Source organism: Mytilus trossulus, chromosome 13 (assembly GCF_036588685.1).
Source record: "Mytilus trossulus isolate FHL-02 chromosome 13, PNRI_Mtr1.1.1.hap1, whole genome shotgun sequence".
Classification (NCBI taxonomy): domain Eukaryota; kingdom Metazoa; phylum Mollusca; class Bivalvia; order Mytilida; family Mytilidae; genus Mytilus; species Mytilus trossulus.
Window position 1 is genome coordinate 15,345,686 of NC_086385.1, and position 27,529 is coordinate 15,373,214.

A 27,529-nucleotide genomic window follows, 5' to 3' on the forward strand; every position below is an offset into this window, starting at 1 on the left:
AAATAACTACTTCCATATATAGTTTCCCTGCCTTCAACCTTACACCTAGTCCAAATAATTATGACGTCTTGAAAGGCTATTATATTTTTTTTCTTTGATGCCTTACTTCAATAACGTAAGGCGTCAAAGAAAAAAATTATATTTGGACTACCTTACACCTTTATATTTTTTAATTTCATCATCTTTTTTTTTACACTCAAAGTAAGGGGGTCTTATTGGGGGGTTCTGATCCCGGGTCCCGCTTACTGATTTGTCATATTCTCGTATCCCGCTTACACTATGTACGTAAGCAATTCCCTTTTTTTTTCATTCCCCAGGTCCAACAAGACATTTCCCGTTTTCATGACACAATAATTTGACTTTCACTTTTCACGCTAACTAAAAATCGGCAATCCTGCGTCAGGCTTAGACCCCAATGAGACCCACAGTAAGGGACGACATCAAAAGTTCAATGAAGGATGAAAAAATTAATTCACATAGTTTTTCACTGTCCCCCCCCCCCTCCCCCCTCTTAACTTAATTTGGGAAAAATTGATTGACCCATATGGATATATGTAAAAATCAATGTCGGATAACCAAATCTTGTAGCAGTTCAACCCCTCCACCCCCAAACTATTTGAATTAAGTTTTTTATCTTACATTTATCTTATGATGTCGTCCCTAAATATAAGATACCTATTACATGTATAAGTCAAAGTATCATACACTGTACACCTTATCGCTATTTGTCTGCCATTACTTGATATCACACACATGACACAGGTTCCCGTAAAATTTTGACGTCATTAAACAAAATATTTGAAGCGACTGGTTCAGCTTTGATCACCAATATGAATAAGTTTTATATCATCATTTGGAAATCTGTCCAGCCTGACACAAGAATCTGTTTCACAGTGAAACAACTTTCACTTCAACTTTTGACATCATACAAGTATCACTTTTTACTTGGAGCGTTAGATATTTTCTAATATGACGTCAAAAAGGGACCTTTTGTGATGGCCAGTCCTGCCTCAGGCATTACCTGTGAAAGGGGACAATGACTGTATGATATATTTTTTTTAATTCTAACATATAGATGATATTCATGTATAAACATGTATATTTTACTTCTATTCTGTAAAAAAGAAATGGAAATTAACATTTCCAATCTTGGTTCTATTGTAAGTAATTTTAGTTGTGACTTTATTTAAGATTTGACGTCATTCAATGGAAACAAAGAAGTTTACAGTTAGCAGTTTTACATATCAAAGAATTATTAAAAATGAAATTGTATTAATTTCCTTGCTACTAGACTACATATCTATACATTTAAACGAGAAGACCTCATTTTTGGTGTCGCTTCTCTTCTTTCCACAATAAATTAACTTTCATGCCTCTGTGTCCTATATGTACAGTGCATAATCCCATTTGTCATCCATTCATATGATTATCCAGATTGAGTTATTTTGGGAGAAAAACGAGAAAAAAGGCGTCCGAATATGTTTCCTTCATTGGAAGAAATTTTAAGTCAGATTAGACTTCCGGTTTGCGTTTTCTGTATACTTTAACATACATATATACCACCAATAAAGTGTACTTTCTGTCTGATATCAGTCATTGGATGAAATTTTAATTCAGATTAGACCTCCGGCTTGCGTTTATTGTATACTTTGAAACAAATACATATACTAGGAATAAAGTGTATTTTTTGTCTAATACCATTTTCAAGTTTACTATCCACGGCGGTCACAGAGTTTATTAAATAGAGAGTGTATGTATAATATAGCAATGACCGCCGTGGATCGATTATAAAACTGAGAATTGAATTTAAAAGAAAATACACTTTATTTATAGTAGTAAATGAAGCAGGACCTTTTTGGGAGTCGGGAACAGGTGGTTTTCAGATCGAAATTTCAGGATTCACCATTTCAGGATCCGAGATTTCTTTTTTCGTATTTCAGGATGTCGAGATATTTAATCTATATTAAATTCGGAACCTCGGGATTTCACGTTCTTAAGACCGAGATATCGGGATCAGGACCCCTCCAGGTGCGATCCCCCTTTTATGAATGTTCATAATATACAGATAAGCGCTAAAATTATCCATGTGTCATTAAAATTAATAGAGAACTAACAAAAAAACAGGATTTCTTTTGTGGAAAAAGGAGGAGCCGGGCTAGATAAATAATTATCCTGTCCCAAATTACCTATGACTTTTGATACCTTTTCTGAAATTCTCCAGTCATTAAGTTTTTTTACAAAAAAAGAAGATGAGGTATGAATGCCAATGAGACAGCACTCCGCAAGAGACCAACATGACACCGTAATTGACATTTAAAAGTCACCTTACGGCCTTCAACAATGTGCAAAGCCGATACTGCATAGTCTGATATAAAAGGCCCCGAAATGACAATGTAAAACAATTTAAATGAAAATACTAACAGCCTTATTAATTTACAAAAAATGAACGAAAAACAAATATAAAACTCATAAACAAACGACAACCACTGAATTACAGGCCCCTGACTTGAATATTCATAATATACTACATGTATGTTCATAATGAAATTAAAAGAAAACAAAAAAATAGGAATTTTGGAAATAAAGGAGGAGGGTTAATAAAAAAACCATTTACCTGTCCCCAAGCACCTATTACTTCTGATACTTTTCTTAAAATTCACAAGTCAATAAATCTTTTACAAAATTCTTCCTACAACACTTTACATACTTTCAACCACTCTCTAAATGCCCGCGATTTCGCGGGTGTGTTCTAGTAGCTCATTATAAATATATATATTTTACTCAAAGTCTTATGCAAACAAAACCAGGAAAAGGTGGTAAAATATTTGTGCAAATGCAGGAAAATAAAAAAGTATGAAAAAAAAGTAAATGATTTTGAGTTCAGAAGTCATGTAGTAGAATGATATTTTGGCAGGATTTTTTTATTAATTTGATTTTTAATTTGATTTAAAACAAAAAATTACGGTGATAAGCATGATAAGTGACTTCATCCTCTTATAACATGTATAAATGACTAACTGGGACAAATAGCAACAAGGTATATATGTATGGAATAGTCTTTCAACTGAAACAGTTTTGGGCATGCATCTATGATTTTTTTTTTTACAAAAGTTACCATGGCTATCTGGCTATAGCTATTGTTATAATGCATGCCCAACCATTACCACATTATGACATTATTTTTTTCTATTAAATAGCTATTGGCTTTGAAGTATATATATAGCTAGCTGTCAGTAATTAAGTGTATTTTTGTTGTATGAATGTATAAGTATCGCCAAGATTTCCCTTTCAATGTACTCCAATGTTTGATAATTTAATTCATGTATGTATAAATCTTAAAAAGTTTACTGCATGCCATGCAACCAATGTTTTCCCTATAAGTTTTAAATCAAGTCTACATTAAAATTGAGTATGGAAATGGGGGACAACAACCTGGCCATAGAGCAGGCAACATATAACTTTTAGTCTATTAAATTGTCTATTTCTCTCTCAAACTGACTTTTAAAATTATACTATTATATGATAAATAGATATAAGAAGTGCCAATGAGACAACTCTCCATCCAAGTCACAATTTGTAAAAGTAAACCATTATAGGTCAAAGAACTGTCTTCAACATGTAGCCATAGCTCTACTCTGACATGCCAAACAGCGAGCTTTAATCATGTTAACAACATTTAAAGGGCTAAAAAAAATAACTAGTGTAAACATTATTTTCTTTCTATTTTAGCATCATATTCTGCCTCAGTATCTAACAAACCTGCCATTATACAGGCAGGCACTTCCAGACCGAGTCGATCTGCCTTTTCTAGAACTCAAATACTACAAAATACTGTCCCTGAAAGACGGAGCTCCTCCCGATCCATCAAGCGGAAGAAGTTTGACGATGAACTTGTAGAAAGTAGCTTATTTAAAACAGAAAGAACGACAAGAATGAAAGTCCCTCCTCCACCCTTTACCGAGAAGGAGAGAATAGAACCAATCGTCAAAATCATTAAAGAAACTCCAGTTGTTGTACCCATTGAAAAGAAAAAGGTTTGTTTGACTTTGAAGTTTTTGATTTTGTTGATTAATTTAGTCCAAAATAAAAGGGTGCAGCGCCATGGGTGCCCTTCTGCCCTGACCCTTTTTTCCGAAAAAAACTTGTGCCGTTTTAGAAAAATTGCCCTTTGTTTCATCAATTTCTTATCACAAAGTTACATTACATATAAGTCCCTCCTCCACGCGTGCACCCTTTACTGAGAAAGGGGGAATAGGACCAATCATCAAAATCATTAAAGAAACTCCAGTGGTTGTACCTATTGAAAAGAAAAAAAAGGTTTGTTTGACTGTTAAGTCAGTTATGTCATGTATGTTGTTTATAATTAATATGAATCGACAAATGATCCTGTATAGATAATTTCAAATGCTTAATTTTGTTTTTTTAGGAAATTCCACCTTCAACTTACACAAGCAACAAGCATTTAAACAATATGTAATTATAGAACTCATACTCTTGGTACATGTGTATATCTAATAAAGACCTCTGGACAGTGAATCCAACATGTATTGTTGTACTATTAACGTGGAAATTAATTTTTATATCCCCGCTTTAAAAAAGGGGGGGTATACTGTTTTACCTCTGTCCGTCTGTCCGTCCCATGAATATTTTTCGTCGCATTTTTCTCAGTAACTACAATACAAGGATTTCTGAAATTTGGTTTCAGGGTTTATCTTAGTCAGCTATACCGTGTGATGAGTTTTCAGATTGATCACATGACAACTTCCTGTTTACCGAACACTTGTATGATTTTACACATGATAACCAAGTTGAAAATTTTTGTCACACTTTTCTCAGGAACTACAATACAAGGATTTCTGAAATTTGGTTTCAGGATTTATATAAGTCAGCTAAACTGTGTGATGCTTTTTTAGATTCATCACTCGACAACTTCCTGTTTACCGAACACTTGCATATTTTTACACTATTTATTTTTTCGTCGCATTTTTCTCAGGAACTACAATACAAGGATTTCTGAAATTTGGTTTCAGGGTTTATCTAAGTCAGCTATACCGTGTGATGCATTTTCAGATTGATCACTTGACAACTTCCTGTTTACCGAACACTTGTATGATTTACACATGATAACCAAGTTGAAAATTTTTGTCACACTTTTCTCAGGAACTACAATACAAGGATTTCTGAAATTTGGTTTCAGGATTTATATAAGTCAGCTATACTGTGTGATGCTTTTTTAGATTCATCACTCGACAACTTCCTGTTTACTGAACACTTGCATATTTTTACACTATTTATTTTTTCGTCGCATTTTTCTCAGGAACTACAATACAAGGATTTCTGAAATTTGGTTTCAGGGTTTATCTAAGTCAGCTATACCGTGTGATGCATTTTCAGATTGATCACTTGACAACTTCCTGTTTACCGAACACTTGTATGATTTACACATGATAGCCAAGTTGAAAATTTTCGTCACACTTTTCTCAGGAACTACAATACAAGGATTTCTGAAATTTGGTTTCAGGATTTATAAAAGTCAGCTATACCGTGTGATGTGTTTTCAGATTCATCACTCGACAACTTTATGTTTATCGAACACTTGCATATTTTTACACTATTTATTTTTTCGTCGCATTTTTCTCAGGAACTACAATACAAGGATTTCTGAAATTTGGTTTCAGGGTTTATCTAAGTCAGCTATACCGTGTGATGCATTTTCAGATTGATCACTTGACAACTTCCTGTTTACCGAACACTTGTATGATTTACACATGATAGCCAAGTTGAAAATTTTCGTCACACTTTTCTCAGGAACTACAATACAAGGATTTCTGAAATTTGGTTTCAGGATTTATAAAAGTCAGCTATACCGTGTGATGTGTTTTCAGATTCATCACTCGACAACTTTATGTTTATCGAACACTTGTATATTACACTATTTATATTATCCACTTGCAGCGGGGGTATCATCAGTGAGCAGTATCTCCCAGTTTCACTTGTTTGATTAAAGTTACATATTTTCTTTTTTTCGGGTTCAGGTAAATCTTTCAAAAGGAGTTGGCCATTTGTTTTTATTATACCATAGTTAGTTTTACTTTGAAAGGTGAACGTGAATTTTGAAAAATTAGCTTCAAACCAGTTATGCAACTTTCTACAACCAGACACCAAGCATTTAAAATTCAGATTCTTCTAACCACTTAAGTGCAGGCACTTTGACTAGGTTAAGAATCACCCTTGCTGTCATATAATCATGAAAGAAGCTATAACCATGATAACTATGATATATTTTAGTGTGAATCACTGAAGTCATACATCCACTGACATTTATATTTTTTTTTTTTTTTTTTCTGAATCTTGTTGTGTGTTTATTTTCTTCTGTAAACCTGACCCAATCCTTCATCTGTTTAATTTCTTTTTCAGACTTCTAAATCATCATCTGCTGTAAGAAGAGCAAAGAGACAAAAGGTAACCATGGTAACTATAGTGGTAGATTCTGACCCCTAAAGATTTAACATCATTATGAGAGTCATTAACTACAGCTAGGGGAAAATAGCAAAACCTCGAATTACTTACCTTACTCTTATTTGCGTTATGTGGGGAGGGTAATTGATGATGCAGCTTTGATGAAAACTATGTGTGCAAAGGAACACATTTGTTGTTCAATAAGTAAGATATATGGATAAAGGGAGAAAAATATTTAAAAAAAACATATACATGTCATGCATGTATGAAACACTGAAAGGATCATTGTAGACTTATTAGTTTACGTTAGAAAATCATATTTTGCAAATATTACTCCACACATCCTAAATCTTTCCAACTGTATATGGAAATTAAATGTCTGATACCTTGATATGCTGGGTTATCAAATAATGTAAATGAATGCAACACTTAAAAGTAATGATAAAAATTGACAACAACACTTCAAATGGTCTGCATATGAAAATGTACATATAAAAAAAATTATATTAGTTTTGTTGTGTAATATAAAAAAAGTTTCAATCACTGCCTATTTTTTTCAAAAACTAAGAAATTGCTTCCCTATTTGGCTATAGTTTGTGTTGTACACTGTACAAATGTATATGAGCAATTTAAGTTAATATCAAAACTGGAAAATAAACTGAACAATTTTTACAATGAATAACAATATAGAGTAGAAAAATGATATTTAAATGTAAGCTGCAATTCAAATGAAAATCCTATTTGTATTAGAATATAGATTGCTACTTATTAATATATATTAAATCAATATCTTTATAACATGTGTGTGGTAGATCAAATTAAGAGCACAAGTGGCAAATGTTCATTCTTATTTAAGAAATAAATATTTTGAATAATATGCCTACTTTATATTTATGAATGTAATAATGTTGTTATTGCTCTCAAATTTATAGTTCCAGACAAGTAGAGATCTTTGCGGTATGGGTTTTGGTCGTTATTGAAAGTCGTATATATAGTGTCTTAAAGTTTTAAAATTCTTCATCAAATAGTCTCTGGTGGAGAATTGTCTCAATGGCAATCATCTTCTTATTTTTATAAGCAGAGAACTATTGATATGTTAATGGCATCAGACTTTTTTAAATGTCAAAGTATTGTAAAATGGGAGATAACTCACATTCATAGATATTAAGAAAAAAAAATTATAGGAATTACCAAATGTTTTGAACAATACAAAAAAAAAAAAAAAAAAACAAACAAAGACATAATTTAATGATTGCCATAAGAATAAACTCATCATAGATACCAGTTGTTGAAATTTATTATGCCAGACATGTATTTTGTCTGACATCAAAAGACTGATCAGTGATGCTCGAAATAAAAAAAAGTTAAAAAGACCAAACAAGTATTAAGATGAAGAGCATTCAGGACCCAAAATAAAATGAAAATGTTAGAAACAGTGTATTTAACTTATTCCTTGGATTGAAAACATGTGTGTTAGAAAAAGTCAATATAATTTCAGAAAGGGAGATAACTCATTAATTCATAGTGGAATAAATACAATTTTATGTATTTGTGTTTCATTCTATTTATTGTAGCCAACAACACCAGCCTCTACAAAAGATCTTGGAAGATGGAAACCACAAGATGATCTGGCATTGATTACAGCTGTACAACAGGTCAGTTATTTAACAACACTGATAAAAAAAATTTGATAGGGTCTGAATGTGACAAAATTGGACAAAATTGAGTAAGAGTTATTCCTTTAGCTGATTTCCCCTTGACTTTTCTAGTTAGTATCACAAGTTCAATTTTTCTAATTTAAGAAAGAATTTGTGCATGTAGACCTGTAACATAGTGATTAAAGGAAATAAATTCTTGAACAAAGTGAGTTAGGCCACACTTAAAAATATTTTGGTTTGCCCAAACCCTACCCAAAGGTTGAGGCAGCGGGTAGGTAGGTAGGCATTTTCTTTTTTTTTTTCTTTTTTTTAAATTGTAGTATTAGATGTTTATTAGTCTTCATGCCTATTTGATTAAAAAAATGTTCTTCAAATCAGGACAATAAAAGAATTTGAGTAGGCATCATTTTTCTGTGTAGGTTGCGTTTTGGCAAACAAACCTATTATTTATTATTGCCTTGATAAAAAAATAAATAATGTCGAAAATTTTAAAAAAAATGACTAGAAAAAGAAGTCAAATGGAATGTTCCCTGACCGTGAAGATTTTGTTGGAAATCCGCTAGTCAATCATTTATATTAAATGCCTTCTAATACAAACCCTTTATCTGAATGAATATCAATAAAATATTTGTTGAGGATGTTGCAAATGGGAGATAACTCTAAAATGTGCTTTTACTTTTGATAGGTTGAATTGGTTGCTGGTAGAAAACATTGTATTTTTAAATTAAATGAAATTTTAAAAATTTTACAGAAAGAATAAAATGATAGGAATAGAAGCAATTTAATATAAATAATAATATATAAATAATCAGTATTTATGATATAAATATTTATTTCATTTTTTTTTAATATGTGATAATTTTAACAGATAAAAATAATTGAACATGATGAAATTTCTATTTCTGAACATTAAGTACACACAATTTGTTCAAAACTAAAATTCTGAAATTAATTTAGTTAACACATGGTTAACATGACATAATTTATATACATGTTTTGAAATATATAAAATTTAGAAAAGCATTTTTTTTTTAATGTTTTTTTTTTAAGTTATAAAATTTGTTATCATGATTAAAATGTTTTGGGAATACAATTTAATCAAACAATCTAATGTAAATATTTTTTAACATAATATTATTCAGACTCTTGTATAAAAAGTTTTGATAAACATTGTTATCAAAACATTTTAATCAAAATATTTTAAAACAGAAATCATTAGCTAAAACCTGACTATCCAAACATTGTTAATGAGGATGAGAAACACTACTTATTCAAGAGTACACATCAAGTTTGAGTTTTGATTACTGTAAATGGATAATTACTCAGATGTATCTGTTTATATATATATATACAACTTGCCAGAAAAGAAGACATATCATTAATCAATATCAAATCATATGCACACAATTTCAGAAAATTGTAGTTTGTTTTAATTTTTACAAAATCTAATTGATATTTATATGTATCTGAAACCAGTGAAAATTCCTTCTTCATTGATGCAGTAACACTGAGGTGTTTGCTTTTGCTGGAAGTTAACATTTTTGGTAAGTTACATTTTTTATACAAAATTTGTATATGATCCAAATTTAATATTATAATAATTATTTGAATTTAAGGAAAAATTCAATTATGAAATTATAATAATTTGATTGTAATTAACATATATTAAAAAAAAAGTTCTCTGTGCTGTTGAATATTGCAAATGACGTGTTTAAAGAATTAACAATGATTGAAGTTGACTAAAAATGTGAATATTGTAATTTATATATAATTTTCTAACATAAAAAACTATTGTGTTTTTTTTGATAGATCATATTCATATCATCATTTATAAGCAGTTTTTTTAAAGATTTATCAATTATTACAATTAAAATGAATTTTAGATTAACATTATTTTTAGCTAATTTGATTCTTTTAATTATTTTTCTTTCAGACCTAGAAAGTAGTTGACAACCCAACACCAATGGCATCAGTTTGTACTACCCATAATTCCATGCTCAGTTACCTGGAGACAGCAATCAGTGACATCCATCTTAACTTGTTTAAAATTGACACAGAGGTCAGTCAAAATCTGTTTCAAGGCCACAGTCCTCAAAGTGCTCTCTGGACATGCTGGACACCACAGTTTTTCAAAGAACCATCAAAAGAAAGTGGCAATCCTACAATTCCCTTGGATGGAAGCCATGATGAAACTGTTTGCTTAAATTGTGTGGTGGAATTACCCAGAATCCTTTTCACTGTGAAGAAAGAAGTAGATCGTCATGTTCAATATGTTGACTTTATTCAGGAGAAAATGAATGCAGTTTCCATGTCAACTGCAAAAGCAAATTTGACTCCTAAATCTCATGCTAATTTGAATCGCAATGCATCAGTAAGGAGAAGTAAAATAAGAACCAACCCAAGCTTTCCAGTTCTTCATTCACCAATAGAACTATCAAGTGAGGAATCACATGGTGCATTATTGACCAATCAGAATAGTTTTGTACCAGATACAGAGTCTTTTAAACATTCACTTACTCTAGAGAGTCAACCATGTGTTTGCTGTGAAAAGTGCTCCATTGTTTTACATCTTTTTTCAAAGAACGTATGTAGCAAGGTGAATTATCTCAAAGATCAGTGCCAAGAACTCAAGATGAGGCTTGTTAAAGAACTTCAGGAGAAAGAAAGAGAATTAAATATGTGGCTCTCACAAATCAAGACTTCTAAAGAGAATGTAGGCAGTAGCTTCTGTCATCTTGAAAACTTAGGTCAACAGTGTTTAGTCATATTCAAAAATCTTCAAGATAAGGAAGATAAAAATTCGAAACAATATGATAATTGTGATGGCAACCAGTCTGATGTAAGATCTGCAGCAGACGGTCAGTCATGTGACAAAGAAACCAACAATCAGAATTCAGGACTTCTGCTTGAATCAAGTGAATGGACCAATAAGAATACAAGATTGCCATCATCTTCCAGTGAAGGGTCATACACACTTCCTGTGGGTCTGTCACATGAGGAAAATTATGAGGGCGATGCAGAATATAGTGTAATAACCATGAGGGATATTCATGGCAACTGTCACCATGGTGCTGATGATGAAGATAAAATTTGCATTTATGATGAACTTGTGTTTCCCACTCAAATTGAACAGCAGGAAGCAGAGTCAAAACAGTCACATGATATTTCTGTATCATGTGACATAGATAACAGTCCATTGCCAGAACTTATTGAATTCCAAAGGAAAAGATCTGATTCTTTGAATCGAACTGATAAATTATTTCAAAGGGAAGATTTTCGTAGGCGTTCCCAGAGCAATCCAGTGTCATTCAAAACTAGAAAAACAATGAATGCTTCTGGTCCATATTATACAATTCAGGAGGGAACAGACGACAGCCTTATCCAGGATGGGCCTTCTTCAGAATTACATCATGCCAAGTCTGAGTGTGTTATTAATGAGCCTGATACAAAGCAGAGAAAGATCAAGAAGTCCAAAAGTTCTATTATGGTCAGGGCAACCAAAATTAAAAACTTCATTACCAAGAAATTCAAGAGGAAAAGTTGGGGTGGTAAACCTCAGAAAAAGTCAACATCCTCATCATCAGTCCAAGCCAGCTCAACAGGTGTCCAGTTCTTTGAGTATGACTTCTCTGATGACGGGATTGATAAATCGTTAAACGCTACATCAGATAGACTTGGTGATCTTTCATTTCTTACTGGAATGTCAAATAATTTAGAGAATAGTATGTTTGATGTGGATTTTAGTGGTAACAAACTGGACTTCAGTGGACAAAATTTGGATTATAGTGGGAACAATTGTTCAGAAATGCATTCAATCTCTGAAGATGAGACAGAACCATTCCATAAGTCAGCAACAAACTACAACCGCTGGTTTAATAAACAGATAGCCTCAATAGAAAGACTTTTGAATGATACAAATGATGGAGAGGAAATGTCTGATCACCAGTTGACAGAGGACCAAAGTCCAGGATTGATAATGGAGGACCCAAGAAATAGAAGACCACAACTTTCACAAAGAAATGTTCACTCACATATTACAAAGGATCAAATTCAGATGGTGTTGCCACTAAAACTCAGAACACACACAAACTTGTACTACAATGACTTAGCAATGGAGAGAGCACCTTTGGAAAGTTTGTCCGCCATTTCCTGTATTGAGCCAGTTGATCATATAACTAACATTGTTGATGACACTATGGACAATTCATTGTTTGAGGAGGCTGAAGAAAGAGTTTCTGGCTTTAGTCAGACCAGTTATAGAAGTGAGTCTTGGAAATGTGAAGTGTTTGATGCAGAAAGGAAAGTCAGTAGTTCCAGTGACAACTCTGTTAGTTTCAATGACAACCGAGGCTTTGATGTAAATCACGGATATGGAACCAGTAATATCTTCAGAAATGGAAATGATATGGTAGATCCTTTCATAGTTGAACATGCTATAAACAGTTTTCCTATACCTAGTGATCAAGATTTAATGTGCAGAACCAGTCTAGATCACAGGGAGTTTATTGATCCTTTAAGATTTCATCAACTGGAGTGTCATCATAATATGGAGAAACTGTGGCATTTAAAACCATATCTTCTACAAGGAACACTGACTGGTACCTTTCTGGTGCACCTGATGAACAACTATCCACACAACTTTCTAGAGGTATCGGGATACAATCCGGTTACTAAGGAGATCTCTATGGAATTGATTTCCAATGTTTTCTCACAGAGCTCCAAGCCTCACATATTTGCCCGTGATCTTGTTTGGCATTTATTTACATTGTTGGAACTGTATGGTGGAAAATCTAAATCAGGGAAAAATACAGACTCGCTAGACAATGATCTGATCGTGGCCATTAGAAATGCTACTGTTCGACAGTATCACATCACCACTCAGATCTGGCAATATAAGTGTGTCAGTTTTATCCACCAATCTATCAACGACTTATTCAACCAGAAACTAAGGTTACCTGTGTTTCGTGCTTTATTTCAACAGAGTGACTGCTAGTTTAACTTTTGTGTTTTTTAAACTGTTGTGAAAACATGGGAAAATATGAACATTGTTTTGAGCAGATTTGTTATTTTATGTGTTTTTTGATTTTGTTATTGATTTGTTATATTTATAAAGTTCTGTGAATAGAACATTTTGATATAAGCCTGTAAAATAGATAACCTTCACGTGTAAATTGTATATATATATTTTTAGAAATTATTTAATTTATATAATATATAGTTATGAGATATTTATTTAATGACTACACATTGTTTATTTAAACTTTTTTAATTTATTAAGTTATGATGTTTCATTAACAATTTATGTATAAAAAAATGTGTACATATGCTTATTTATATCACCATTTATGAGATAGATACATTTACATTCAGAAAGAAATGTTTTATAATTATTAAAATTGAAAATATCACATACTGGTAGTAGTATTTATTGTTAGGAATACATTACTTTTGAAATACATCACTGATTTAAATGATTTCGATTGATCAGTTTGTGCACATGAACTTTTCTAAGAGATAAAAACACAGCAAAACAAAAACAAACAAAAAATATTGTCAATTTCAAGATAGCTCATTTCACTTTATTGTTCCACTCAATCAATTTTCAGACCAGAGACTTGAGACAGCATGTCTTTGTGTAATACTAGCCGCAGAACTGTAGCTCCATGGTCCATACTTCCATAAACATAGGAATTTTTAGGCCTTATAAACATAAACAAACAACAATTACTGTACATCAGATTCCTGACAGGACAGGTGCAAACATTTGCAGCAGGATTAAACGTTTTAATGGTACCAAACCTTCTCCCTATTCTGAAACAATAGTATAACATCACAACATGGAAACCCACACTATAAAATATCAATCAAACTCAATCAAAAATGCAAATTAGCACACAATGAATGAATACATTTGTTCTGTGATGTCTAAATCAAATACATAGTTAATAAAAATTATATGGGATAAAAAACTATACTTTAAAAAATTTCTTATTTCCTAAATGAATGATTTGAGGGCAGTTGATTATGTTTTTCTAAAGGTTTAATTACACTCAATCAAAAACTAAATATATTATTAGGAAATGTGGTATGATTGCAAATGAGACAATTAATATTCTCCACCACAGACCAAATGACACAGAAATTAAAACTATAGGTCACAACACAGCCATTAACAATAAGCAAAAACCATACTGCTTAATATGCTATAAAAAGCTCAAAAATGACAAATGTAAATTAAACAATTCAAACAGAAAGCAAATGACATAATTAATGTTTAAAACAATAACAAAAAAAACAACAAAAAAAACGACAACCACAGAATCACAGGCTCCTGAATTGGAACCTGACTAAAGTCTATTATAGTAACATGGTTATTTTTATTATGCTCCATTTATGATGTTTTCTGGTCTGTGTGTTGGTTTGTCTGATCATTCATTTGTTCATCCCTTTCGTTTTGTTCATTCGTCTGTCCAGCTTCAGGTTCAAGTTTTTGGTCGATGTAGATTTTGATGCAATTAAAATCCAATCAACTTGAAACTTAGTACACATGTTCTTTATGATATCATCATTCTACTTTTAATGCAAAATTTTTATCCCATTTTCACGGTCCACTGAACATACAAAATGATAGTTTGGGGACACATTTCTTGTGTAATAGGAGATTAGTGATTGGAATTTGTAAATTAAATAAAATTTAACAAACTTTTTCAATTTGTGAGTAAAATGATACTGTTAAAAACAATTACGACAGACTAAAAAATTGAGAATGGAAATTGGGAATGTGCCAAAAAGACAACAACCCTACCATAGAGCAGACAACAGCAGAAGGTCACCAACAGGTCTTCAATGTAACGAGAAATTCTCACACCCAGAGGCGTCTTTCATCTGGTCCCTAAACAAATATATACTAGTTCAGTGATAATGAACGCCATACTAATTTCCAAATTGTACACCAGAAACTAAAAGTTTAAATAATACAAGACTGACAAAGGCCAGAGGCTCCTGACTTGGGACAGGTGTAAAAATGCGGAGGGGTTAAACATGTTTGTGAGATCTCAAACCTCCCCTATACCACTAGCCAATGCAGCAAAATAAACTTTGGAAGTATAATTTCATGCAAAAATCGTAAGTTTGCTTTATTGAAAACAAAGATCAGACAGATTCAGTTTTGCTGTATATTAACAGTGCTTAGAAAATACAAGATTTATTTTTATTTTTCAGACAAGTGACCTGACTGCAGTACATTTAGGGATAAAGTTTTCCTGTAGATTTACATTGAAGGAAATACAAGAGCGATGGTTTGCCTTGTTGTATGATCCTATTATATCAAAGTAAGATTTTGCAGTCATATGCAAATTGATCACAATATATACATGTACATTATAGTGATGATTAAAAAAGATGAGGAATATTCATCAATGAGAGGCAACACAAGGGACATAAAAAAAAGCAAAGTGGTGAAAACAATTTTTATTGGACGATATCCAACAAGAAATAACAAACATTTTGACAAATCACTAAAAAGAAAGAACAGCAAGAAAAGTCTGATTTTTACAAGTTTAGTGTGAAAGATAACTATCAGACATTAAGCCAATCAATATATCTACAGACACTGTCTTCATTTTGGCGTTACTATTCCGATTTTCATGCCTCAACTCGAATCCAGATATTGAGTTTGTAAAACAAGCCACAAATCCTGATTTTGATCTTTTCTAAGGGGAGACAATCAATAACTTAAAACAGTACAAGTAATCCTTGAACACCTTATATGTATTTTAAGTTTTTATCTGTACTTTAAATGTTATGTTAAGAAGCAATTATTCAGTTGAAAGTTTTTTGTTTTATGGTTTTACCTGATTACCATGATTGAACATACAATTCTGTTAACTTTGAGGCAAACACGATACATTAAAAAAGAAAAGCTAACTGTTAGTAAAAAAACATGATAAAAATATAGAAATAATAAGAGGCAATATGATTACAGCAACTTTCAACCAGAGACTGTTTGATATAGAAGTTTGCAAATACAGAGATATAAAATATAACCTTCAACAATGAGCAAATCCCACGTAACAAGCTATAAAAGGTCCGACATGACAATGTACACTGATTCATTGAAGAAAACTAGCAGCCTGAATTATTTAAAAACAATAAATGAATAGAATGATGAAGTAGCACATGATTATTAAAACTAGCATCGAATAAACCATTTTGAATTCTAGGTTGGGTATGCAGGCCATTAAACAACTACATCCAGATATAATATCTAGTGTCCAGTCTAAAACATTGTTCAGTAAAGAGGAGGAAAAACTACTGGGAACAGTATTGTCTGTAAGTACCAGTAGGGGTTATTGTTAACAGTTAAACTTTCACAGGGAACAGTATTGTCTGTAAGTATCAGAAGGGGTTAAAATTTTGCACTGTTTTAATGCAAACTGGAGGGTTTTGGAAGATTTTTCCTTATCTCTTTGAAATATTTGAAATCAAAGTAAGATTTTAACATCTGTGATGAGCAAGTAGGAAAGAATTTCCAAATTATTAAAGTTGAAAATGGATTTTGAATACATAACAACAAAGATCTACAAACAACAGCTAATCATGTAAAAGACATACTACCGGAGAGCGGGTTTTTTTCGCGGGTGTAAAATTTCGCGATTTTCATTGAATAAGGTATACGAAATATTTTTGCGGTTATTATTTTGGCGGTTTTGAAACTTTTATCAATACCTTTGCATGTACACTTTTAAATTGGCGGAATTTATTTTGGCAATTTTGGTCTATCCGCATAAATAAGCGAAAATTTACACCCCGCGAAAATAACCCGCTATACGGTATGATATTCAGCAGAGAGAGGCACACTAAGCTTGCTTCCCCTGAAGAATAATTTAAATGTGTACTCAAAAAAACAAATACAGCCAATTTGTCAAATTAAAAATCTCTGGTATATACCTTCTTTTTTTTACAATGATATTAAATTGTTTGTTTACTTCCTTACAGACAAGCCAGCCTAATTTAGAAGTATTTGAAGAATTGATAGACAAGAATCCTGAATCATTTTACCCTTTGAGAACCCCTAAATCTCTACACAACCATTGGCTGTTGATGAAACAGTATCATTTATTACCAGACCAATCAGGTAAGATATGAATATTCAGCAGTTATTGATAAATATACAGATTTCCATCAGTATTTGTCATTTAGTATTTAGTAAAATCATATTCCTGGATAGAAAAAGATGCAATTTTGGTTTTGTATATTGAAAAATCTATAAAATTCAATTTTACACGTCTTTCTTTATTATGACTTCAAAATTTATTTTTAGATCTACAGTAAATTGTCAAAGTCTTTGTCCTCAGCAAATTTTCTTTAAGTTAGTAGAATGATTGATATTCTTTAAGCACTTGAGACAGTAATTTAAAGAAGAAAAAAAATAAACTATGTTTCAAGGCTTTTTGTCACTTTCGGAAGGAGAATCACCAGAAAAGCTTTTGTTTTGATTTAGCGGTTTTGTGGCACACATTTTAATGTATCATATCTTATCATTTCCATAAAATCAAAAATAATATAAAAATCAGAAGATGTGGTATGATTGCCTGTAATACAAGAGATCAAATGACATAGAAGTTTACAACTTTAGGTCACCATACAGTCTTCATAAATAAGCAGAACCTATATACAGTCGACTCTCGTTATCTCGAAGTCAGTCTGACCAGAGAAATATTTCGAGATACACGTAGTTCGACAAACGAAAACCGGAAGTTTGACAGAACAAGGGACACAACTCTTGCTTAGTTTCAGGGTTTCCGCTGGCGGTCGCCATTTTCGCAATTTGCGAAAAAATAATAATTGTGGCGATAAAAATTCGTCATTTGCGAAAGAATTTGGCGAAAGAAATATATAGAAAGATTTATTTTCCTTCATCTTGTTTATTTACTTTTTTCGAGTTTCTCGGACTTTACCCGATTAGACAATACTCAGAATTCACCTTGACCTCATTAAAATTTGGACAGAAAATCAATTATCAGCTGATTGCATTTTATAGCTATTGACAACAAAGGACTAATTAAAAAAGGTGTTGATTTAGTTGTTTGACAAAATGATATGGCTAAATGGCTTCCGATAAATGTCACATAAAAATACCACTTTGCGACGCACGTGTTTGAAGAACTCTTTTGACGTCTCCTCTCCTTGTAAACATAGTTTAGAAAAGAAAGCTGTTGTTGTGACGAAAAATGTTCAAAAGCAAGAAAAATCTCTGATTTAAAACTTTAATTATCCTTTGACTTTAATATAGGTAATTGATCATAGAGACTTCTTTAAAGTCGTTTGAGTGACGTAATTTTACGTCTCAACTTTTTCATTTACGATGGTCAAGAAAAGAAAACTGTCGTTATAAAGAAATCTATCCAAAAGGTTGGGAACAACCTCTCAAATGAGAGTAGCCCTTCAATGTTATGACTCCAAATGAAATGAGGGATCAAAGCTTTCTTTTGTTGTAAAAACCACTTCTTTAGTACATAAGGGCACACCAGTATTTTTCTTTTAGAGAAACTTTTCCTACGAACTATACTGGTATTATATAATCAAAACGAATGTAGGACAGAAAGTCACAGGACGAAAAGTCACAGACAAAAAGTCACGGACAAAAAGTCACAGGACAAAAAGTCACAATTTAGTTTTTAGAATATTTTTCTTTAAGCAAGAAAAAATAATTTAAAAAATAAAAGTTTTGTTTTTTTCTTGAAGTGTTAAACTTAAAGCAACTTTGTAATTAAAAATTATTCAATAAATATCAATAATGATCAAATAATTGTTATGAAAACAAGATGTCATCATGACATGGTACTTAAATGGCGTCATGGTGCCAAGAAATATCATTTTTGAATGATTAAAATTTACTATTTTTTTATTTAACAAAGCTTATGAACAATGTCCTACACTTCAAAATGAATAGATGTAATAAAAAGATAATATTTCAAGATCTTTCTTTTATATATTCAAACAATTGTCGAAGGATTAATTGTGACTTTATGTCCTGTGACTTTTTGTCCTGTGACTTTCTGGCCATTAATTTTTATATATTCCAGGACTTATATCTTCTTTATTATTAAAAGTATAGTGGCCCCCTCATTTAGAAAAACTGTTTAAAATACAATGAATATTTTTCCCTTTTATTTAATGTTTAGTTTTTATTCAATAGATGTAGACTCTGAAATAAGTTTTAGAGAATAATCATAGACACAATATATGGAAGTGTTTAACGACCTTGACTGGCTTTTCAGATAGACACAATGGTGCAAAATCACCTTATTTAAGGGAAAAGGGGGATGGGTGTAGAAATAAAAGGTGGGGGTGGGAGGTAGAAAAAAAAAGAAAATTTTAAACGAATAATATAGTTATGTTACTTGGCGAAAAAAATAATAAAGTGGCGAAAAATATATTGTTTTGGCAAAAGAGGTGGCGAAAAAAATAATTGACCCAGGGGAAACCCTGCTTAGTTTGGTAAAGCTAAAATAAATCCGGGTGATGAGGAAAGGGGATCGATATTCTGGTACCAGATCGATGTACTTGTATGTCATGGTCTTTCATTATTATAATAACATTATTTTTACTTATTCAATTGTTTCAGTTTGTTATAGTTGACAAAATGTTTTATTCTCGGATACAAGAGATTTATAGAAAATTTAGATTTCTCTTCCTTTTGTTTGATCTCATTCTTTCTTTTCAAAAGAAAACACAACAGATTAAAGAAGCCAATTGAGTAGTTTTTAGGTGATCATCAACGGAAGTCATAATCCTTACTTTATACACACCCAAGCTCATTAGTTTACATCACAATTAATTGCTTTGTAAACATTTTGAATACTTTTTCATGAACATTAACAATTGTATCACTAATTATTTATAAAAATTCTATAAAAGATAATCTCAGGTAAACACTCGTTGAAATAGCATGTCATAAATCAATTGAGTGGTCAGTGACTGGAAAATTTAATTAGGGTACACGTGTATTGTCAGATTACCTCTTCAATCCATTTAAATGCCGGAGGTCATGTTTTGACATATGTGTTTTAGTTCGAGATAAATAATGAATTTTGAATGCTTTTGTTAACCTTGGGATCGTAAATTTAGTTTGACTCAACTGAAATTTCGACCCATCCAATTTCGACTCATCAGGAGTCGAATTACATACATTTATATGGAACAAAGTTTGGGACCACGTGAAAACTTCGACTCATCCGAAATTTTGAGTCAACGAGAGTTAACTGTACTGGATGTATAAAACCATTGATATTTTGAGCCTTTAGTGTTATTAATTTGTTTTCTTTTTATTTTAGTTCAACCAATGCCAAGAGGGGATCATGTTTTAAACTTTTCTGATGCTGAAGATATGCTGAATGACGATGATTTAAAGTGAGTATCTAAGGATAATGATAAAAACAGTGGCAAATCCCCCTCCCCTCTTTTGATTAGAAAAAGCACTGTGAAAATTAGAGAATCCACAGAAATAAAAATAAATGGGCAGAAGATACCATAGGGACAAATGAAAAATCCTTCAAAATAAACAAAACCATAGACAAAGAAAATACAATTGAGAATGGAAATGGGGAAACCACAAAGTAAGCATGTACAATGATGTATACTGTATGCTGATTACTTACACATCTAAGCCAATCAAGATTGTTCTAGTTTCAAACTCATTTGACTATCTACGATATTCATTGAAAACAATTCTAAACATTTGAGAGAAGTAATTTGGGAGGAATTCTATTACTTATACATGTAAAACCAATTGATGAAATCTGTCTACAAATTTTATTGTTTGTTCTGAGGTGACAAAGCTTTGATAAATTTAAATAGGGTATCGTTTGGATCTTTTTTGATTTGACAAGAACTCAATAACAGTTTTGTTTTATTCTGCAATTGACCTTCTCACTACTGTTGATTCATAAATATTTGTTGGATACCAATTTTTGTGGATTTTGTGGGTAAAGGGGAACCATGAATTTAAAAGTTCAACGATTTACAAATTTTCTAAAGAAACATATGCAAACTTTACCAAAACCATGAAATTAAGTATCCACAAATATGCAAGTTTTCCTCAATCCACGAAAATTGGTATTCACGAAAAAATAAAAGAATCCACAGTATACAAATACATATAGAAATAAAAATACAATATTTGTCCAGCACTGTGATTCGCTGTCATTTGTTAGATATCAATTTTGTTGATTTTGTGGGAACAAGTGAAGCATGAAATTATTGTTCAATGAATAACAAATTTTCTATAAGCACTGTTTATTCAGAAATTATTGCGATTTTGTCATTTTAGACTAAAATGCAATTTTTTTTTGAGATATTGAGAAAAATCCAGTTTAATTTATATGAAAATATCAAAACCGGAGTTTCAATTATTGTTAATACAACTCTGTCGCATTTTACGCAAGGATAAAAACATCGCAATAATTTCTGATTTGATGAGTATATATTTTTGCTAACATTTGCAAAACCTCAAATCAAATATCCCAGGACATAAAAAAAAATACAAGAATCTGCAGTAAACAGATATTATCTTATGTAAAGTTTCTTGTTTGATTACTAACATTCTTCTGTTTTATTTCAGAGATCCTACAGACGAAATATTAGAACATGGTAAGGGCTTTTAATGAATATGGTTTCAGGGTTTATATGAGTTGGCTATACCGTGTGATATGTTTTGAGATTCATCACTCAACAACTTCCTGTTTACCATATACTTTTAGCGGTTGGGGTATCATTAGTAAGCAGTAGCTCTAAGATTCATTTGTTTTAAATTAATTCCTCCTCGACTTCCTTTTTACTGAATACTTATAATAGGGGTATCAAAAATGAGCAATAGCTCACAGTAACACTTAAATAAGATTGAGAATGGAAATAAGATTGAGAATAGGAATGGGGAATGTGTCAAAGAGACAACAACCAGACCATAGAACAGACAACTGCAGAAGGTCACCAACAGGTCTTCAATGCAGCGAGAAATTCCCGCACTGGAGACGTCCTTCAGCTTGCTTCTTTGATACATTTTGTTGACTTTCAGAGTTGTCTTTCCTAGTACATTTGTATTATTTGATCCTTGAATCTTGCATAATTTTTGCTGAATTTTTATTTTGGTTGCTTTTCAGAATTAGCTGTAGCAGACAGAAGGAATAAAAAAGAAATCAGACATTTAGAACAAGAATTACCAAAATGGCAGGTCCTTGTTGACAGTGTTACAGGTAAACAGACATTTTAAAAAACCTTCTGAAACTAAAAACTGAACAATCAAATTTAGGTGTAGGTTTGTCTACTTTTCAAATAAATATTGTAAACTAACTCATTCAGGAGTGATTTGTTTTCTCAGTTTTCACTAGGAGAAAAATCTGAGAATATTAAACGTCGCCAATTGAATGGGCATGAAATGACTTAACGCGAAATAAAGTATCTTCATAAATAAGTTTGTTTACATTAAACAAATACAAAATATTAATTGACAATTGACAGAGATATTAATAGTTATCAAAGGTACCAGGATTATAATTTAATACGCCAGATGCGCATTTTGTCATAATACTCATCAGAAACAGAGATATTAATTCATTAACACCAGAAAAAGTACCAGACCAGCAATTACAATTAGCCGCTGGATTTTGTTTACAGAATAGAGAAAGATTGGTCAATGATATAAATATTACAGAAAAACACGTAAAACAAATAAAGATTATATTGAGGTACACAAATAGAAAGTATACATAAAATTACAGAAAAATCTTTTGGCCCAAACCCTATAGTCGCCATCTGTTAATTTTGTCCCAACCTTGTTGAATTTGTAACTTCGGAAAAGTATCAACTCACATGTATGACCCAAAAAATCTAAGAAATTAGTATAATTCTTATATAACAGGTATAAGTCCACCAGATTTTGATAATCAAACATTGGCAGTACTGAGAGGAAGATTGGTGCGGTACTTAATGAGGTCAAGGGAGGTAAGTCAAAGTTATATGGCTGTCTATAAATAAACAAGTAGAAAGTTATTTCAAATGTTTTATAATTACTAAATTAGTTATCAAAGGTACCAGGATTATAATTTGGTACCCCAGACGCACGTTTCGTCTAAATAAGACTCATCAGTGACGCTCATATCAAAATATTTATAAAGCCAAATAAGTACAATGTTGAAGAGCATTAAGGATCCGAAATTCCAAAAAGTTGTGCCAAATACGGCTAAGGTAATCTATGCCTGGAATAAGAAAATTCTTATTTTTTTGAAAAATTCAAAGTTTTGTAAACAGGAAATGTATAAAAATGACCACATTATTGATATTCATGTCAACACCGAAATGTTGACTACTGGGCTGGTGATACCCTCGGGGACGAAATGTCCACCAGCAGTGGCATCGACCCATTGGTGTAAATAGTTATCATAGGTACCAGGATTATAATTAAGTACGCCAGACAAGCGTTTCGTCTACATAAGACTCATAAGTTATATAAGAATATTTGGTATGAGAGCAAATGAGACTACTCTCCAATCAATTCAGAATTTGTAAAAGTAAACCATTATAGGTCAAAGTAGGGTCTTCAACAAGGAGCCTTTGCTCACAAGGAACAGCAGACTATAAAGGGCCCCAAAAATGATTAGTGTAAAATCATTTAAGCAGGAAAACAAATTGTCTAATCTATAGAAAGAAAAATAACGAGAAACACTTATAAACCACATCAACAAACAACAACCACTGAACATCAAGTTCCTGACTTAGGACAGGTGCAAACATATGCAGCGGGTTTAATGTTTTAAATAGGTACCAACCTTCACCCTTACCTGAAACAATAGTGTAAAATCACATCATAAAAAGACACACTATAAAATATCAATTGAAATGGCTGAACTCTATCAAAAAGTAGAATCACAATAACACTGAACTCAGAGGAAAATCTAATCCAAAGGACCATAATCACATGGCAAAATCAAATGACAAAACACATCAAAAATGAATGGACAATACTAACACAAATACCCTTATATAAAGTTCTGATATATTTTGTTATCAGCCCTCATCAAATTTTGTATCAAGGATTTCCTCAATATCCTTTGTTTATTTCAAATAACCTGTGTAAAGATTGATAATTGTTCTTCTGTCACACTTTTAATCCTGTTCCATTTAAATGTATTTTGGAGGGTAGGAATGGAAGTTTAATTATTGAAAATAGGTCATGGGTCTTTTTTTTTCGGAGAATTTTGCATCTGTGTACTATGGACACATTTTTATTTTATTTGTATTAAATCAGATTTATGTATACGTATTAATGAATGAAAAAATTCTATTTTTAGATAACACTTGGAAGAGCCACAAAAGATAACCAAGTTGATGTAGACTTAGCATTGGAAGGACCAGCCTGGAAAATCTCACGTCGTCAGGGTGTCATAAAGTTACGGAGTACTGGCGAGTTCTTTATATCTAACGAGGGGAAGAGACCAATTTATGTCGATGGCAAACCAATTTTAGGAGGAATCAAACAGAAACTCAATAATAATTCTGTTGTTGAGGTATGAATAAATTATAAAAGCAAAAAAAAGTCAGTTTAAGAATATTTTTTTGATTACATAATTAAAGGAATGATAATTCTGTTGTTGAAATATGAATAAATAACAAAAGCTTTTAAAAGTCATTTAAGGAATAAAATAAAAATAACTGAGAATAGTTCTGTTGTTGAGTTATGAATAAATTATGAAAGCACAAAATGTCAGTTTCAGAAACTCTTTTTCATTAACAGAATAATAATTCAGTTATTGAATTTGATTGAATTAGAACAGCACAAAAGGTCAGTTTCAGAAATACTACTTAATTAATGGAATAATAATTCTGTTGTTGAAGTTTCAACAAATTATAAAAGCACAAGATTTCAGCTTCATTTTTATTTTTCATTAACCAAGATTATAACTGTGTTGTTAAGGTATCAATAAATTATTAAAGCACAAAAAGTCTTTTTCAGAATTTATTTTTAGCTCACCAGGCCCGAAGGGCTGAAGTGCTTTTCTCATCACTTGGCGTCCGTCGTCCGTCGTCCGGCTTTAACTTTTACAAAAATCTTCTCCTCTGAAACTACTGGGCCAAATTAATCCAAACTTAGTCACAATCATCATTGATGTATCTTATTTAAAAATTGTGTTTTTTGACCCAGCCAACCAACCAAGATGGCCACCACGGCTAAAAATAGAACATTGAGGTTAAATGCAGTTTTTGGTTATTACTCAAAAACCAAAGCATTTAGAGCAAATCTGACATGGGGTAAAATTGTTTATCAGGTCAAGAAACTGCCCTGAAATTTTAAGATGAATGGGACAGCCCGTTGTTGGGTTGCTGCCCCTAAATTGGTAATTTTCTGGAAATTTTGCTGTTTTTGGATATTATCTTGAATATTATTATGGATAGAGATAAACTGTAAACAGCAAAAATGTTCAGCAAAGTAAGATTTACAAATAAGTCAATAGGACCAAAATGGTCAGTTGACCCCTTTAGGAGTTATTGCCCTTTATAGTCAATTTTTAACCATTCTTCGTAAATCGTAGTTAACTTTTACAAAAATCTTCTCCTCTGAAACTACTGCGCCAAATTTTACCAAACATAGCCAGAATCATTATAAGGCTATCTAGTTTATATATTGTAATTTATGACTGGGCAAACCAACCAAGATGGTCGCTACGGCTAAAAATAGAACATAGGGGTAAAATGCAGTTTTTGGCTTATAACTCAAAAACCAAAGCATTTAGAGCTAATCTGACATGGGGTAAAATTGTTTATCTGATTAAGATCTATCTGCCCTGGTATTTTTAGATGAATCGGACATCTCGTTGTTAGGTTGCTGCCCCTTAATTGGTAATTTTAAGGAAATTTTGCTGTTTTGGGTTATTATCTTGAATATTATTATAGATAGAGATAAACTGTAAACAGCAAAAATGTACAGCAATTTAAGACTCAAAAATAAGTCAAAATGACCAAAATGGTCAATTGACCCCCTAAGAAGTTATTGTCCTTTATAATCAATTTTTAACAATTTTCATAAAATTAGTAAATTTTTACTAACATTTTCCACTGAAACTACATGGACAAGTTCATTATAGATAGAGATAATTGTAAGCAGCAAGAATGTTCAGTAAAGTAAGATGTACAAACACATCACAATCACCTAAACACAATTTTGTCATAAACTGTCTGCTTCCTTCGTTTAATTCACATATACCAAGGTGAGCGACACAGGCTCTTTAGAGCCTCTAGTTCTTCTCTTGTTGAGGTATGAATAATTTCAATAAATTAATTGTGGCAACTTTTTGTTTCAAAAACTACAAAAAAATAACAAGAATTTTGTAAAATTATTAAATTATTTAAAAACAGTATGTTATAAAATTAGGAAAAGAAAAGTAGAGATTTGCAATTCTTGTAATGCCATTTCATGGATAAAACTAGAGGATTTCAAATATCTTACAAAAAGTCAATAAATGGAGTAGGGGACACGGTGAGCTGTGGACATCACTATGGCCAAACGAAAAATTATTCAATAAGAAAATAGGTGCACACCACACTACAGGGAAAACTAGCAATTAAGAAACACACCCTATTGAAAATAAAGGTGAACTGAACTCTGGAAAATTTAAAATCACAAAAATACCAAACTCTGAGGAAAATTCATGGCACAATAAAAAATCTGTTTTCTTTTTTGCAGATTTCCTGTTTACGGTTTATTTTTCTAATCAACCAGGATTTAATTAATGTGATACGAACTGAGGCACAGAAGCAAGCAAATACATGATACTTGCTAAACAAAGAAGTTGGTAAAGATTAATGGATCTGACTGTTACGATTGGCAGAAATGGATGAAATTTGACAACAATCAAATGGCATCAAAATCATCATGAGCACATTGTGACAGTTCTATGAAGTGACAATTTGCAAAATCACAATATGACACTTGATGCAATGCTCAAATTGCTTTAACAGAATATGAAATGCTAAATTTGCATAAACACATTATAAAATTTGTAGTAAATGCTTAATTTGCATAAATGCATTATGAAATTTAAATGAAAATTTAAATTGGCATAAACACATTTATATTACAGATACTCGTATATAAGATTTGACCAAAAATTGTGTTGCAAAATAATGTTTCTAATATTGAAAGAAATATAAACTCAATTATGAAGCAATTAAATGGTGTAAACATTTTTTGAAATTTTTATTTATTTATACTGTGGATTCATTGATTTATGTTGGTACCATTTTTCCATGATTGAGGATTTCATGGTTCTGCCAAAGTCTCCATACATGGCCAGAGAATTAATATTATACCAATGCACACACGAAATTCATGAAAATAAGTCCTGGAATTCATTGTT

At 31.6% G+C, this 27,529-nt stretch overlaps 1 protein-coding gene across 1 annotated transcript in view; it reads left to right on the plus strand.

The window, feature by feature from the left end:
• Nucleotides 1-27,360, plus strand: part of LOC134695000 (microspherule protein 1-like) — a 27,687-nt gene extending 327 nt beyond the window's left edge. Inside the window, exons 2-13 of the mRNA XM_063556127.1 lie at nucleotides 3,730-4,034; nucleotides 6,418-6,462; nucleotides 8,034-8,114; nucleotides 15,339-15,448; nucleotides 16,340-16,448; nucleotides 17,115-17,253; nucleotides 20,456-20,531; nucleotides 21,742-21,770; nucleotides 22,280-22,372; nucleotides 23,038-23,120; nucleotides 24,467-24,682; nucleotides 26,857-27,360. Of these exons, the coding sequence (XP_063412197.1) occupies nucleotides 3,730-4,034; nucleotides 6,418-6,462; nucleotides 8,034-8,114; nucleotides 15,339-15,448; nucleotides 16,340-16,448; nucleotides 17,115-17,253; nucleotides 20,456-20,531; nucleotides 21,742-21,770; nucleotides 22,280-22,372; nucleotides 23,038-23,120; nucleotides 24,467-24,682; nucleotides 26,857-26,943 (1,373 nt within the window). The 3' untranslated portion in view covers nucleotides 26,944-27,360. The remainder of the gene's footprint in view (nucleotides 1-3,729; nucleotides 4,035-6,417; nucleotides 6,463-8,033; nucleotides 8,115-15,338; nucleotides 15,449-16,339; nucleotides 16,449-17,114; nucleotides 17,254-20,455; nucleotides 20,532-21,741; nucleotides 21,771-22,279; nucleotides 22,373-23,037; nucleotides 23,121-24,466; nucleotides 24,683-26,856) is intronic.
• The last annotated feature ends 169 nt before the right edge of the window (nucleotides 27,361-27,529 follow it).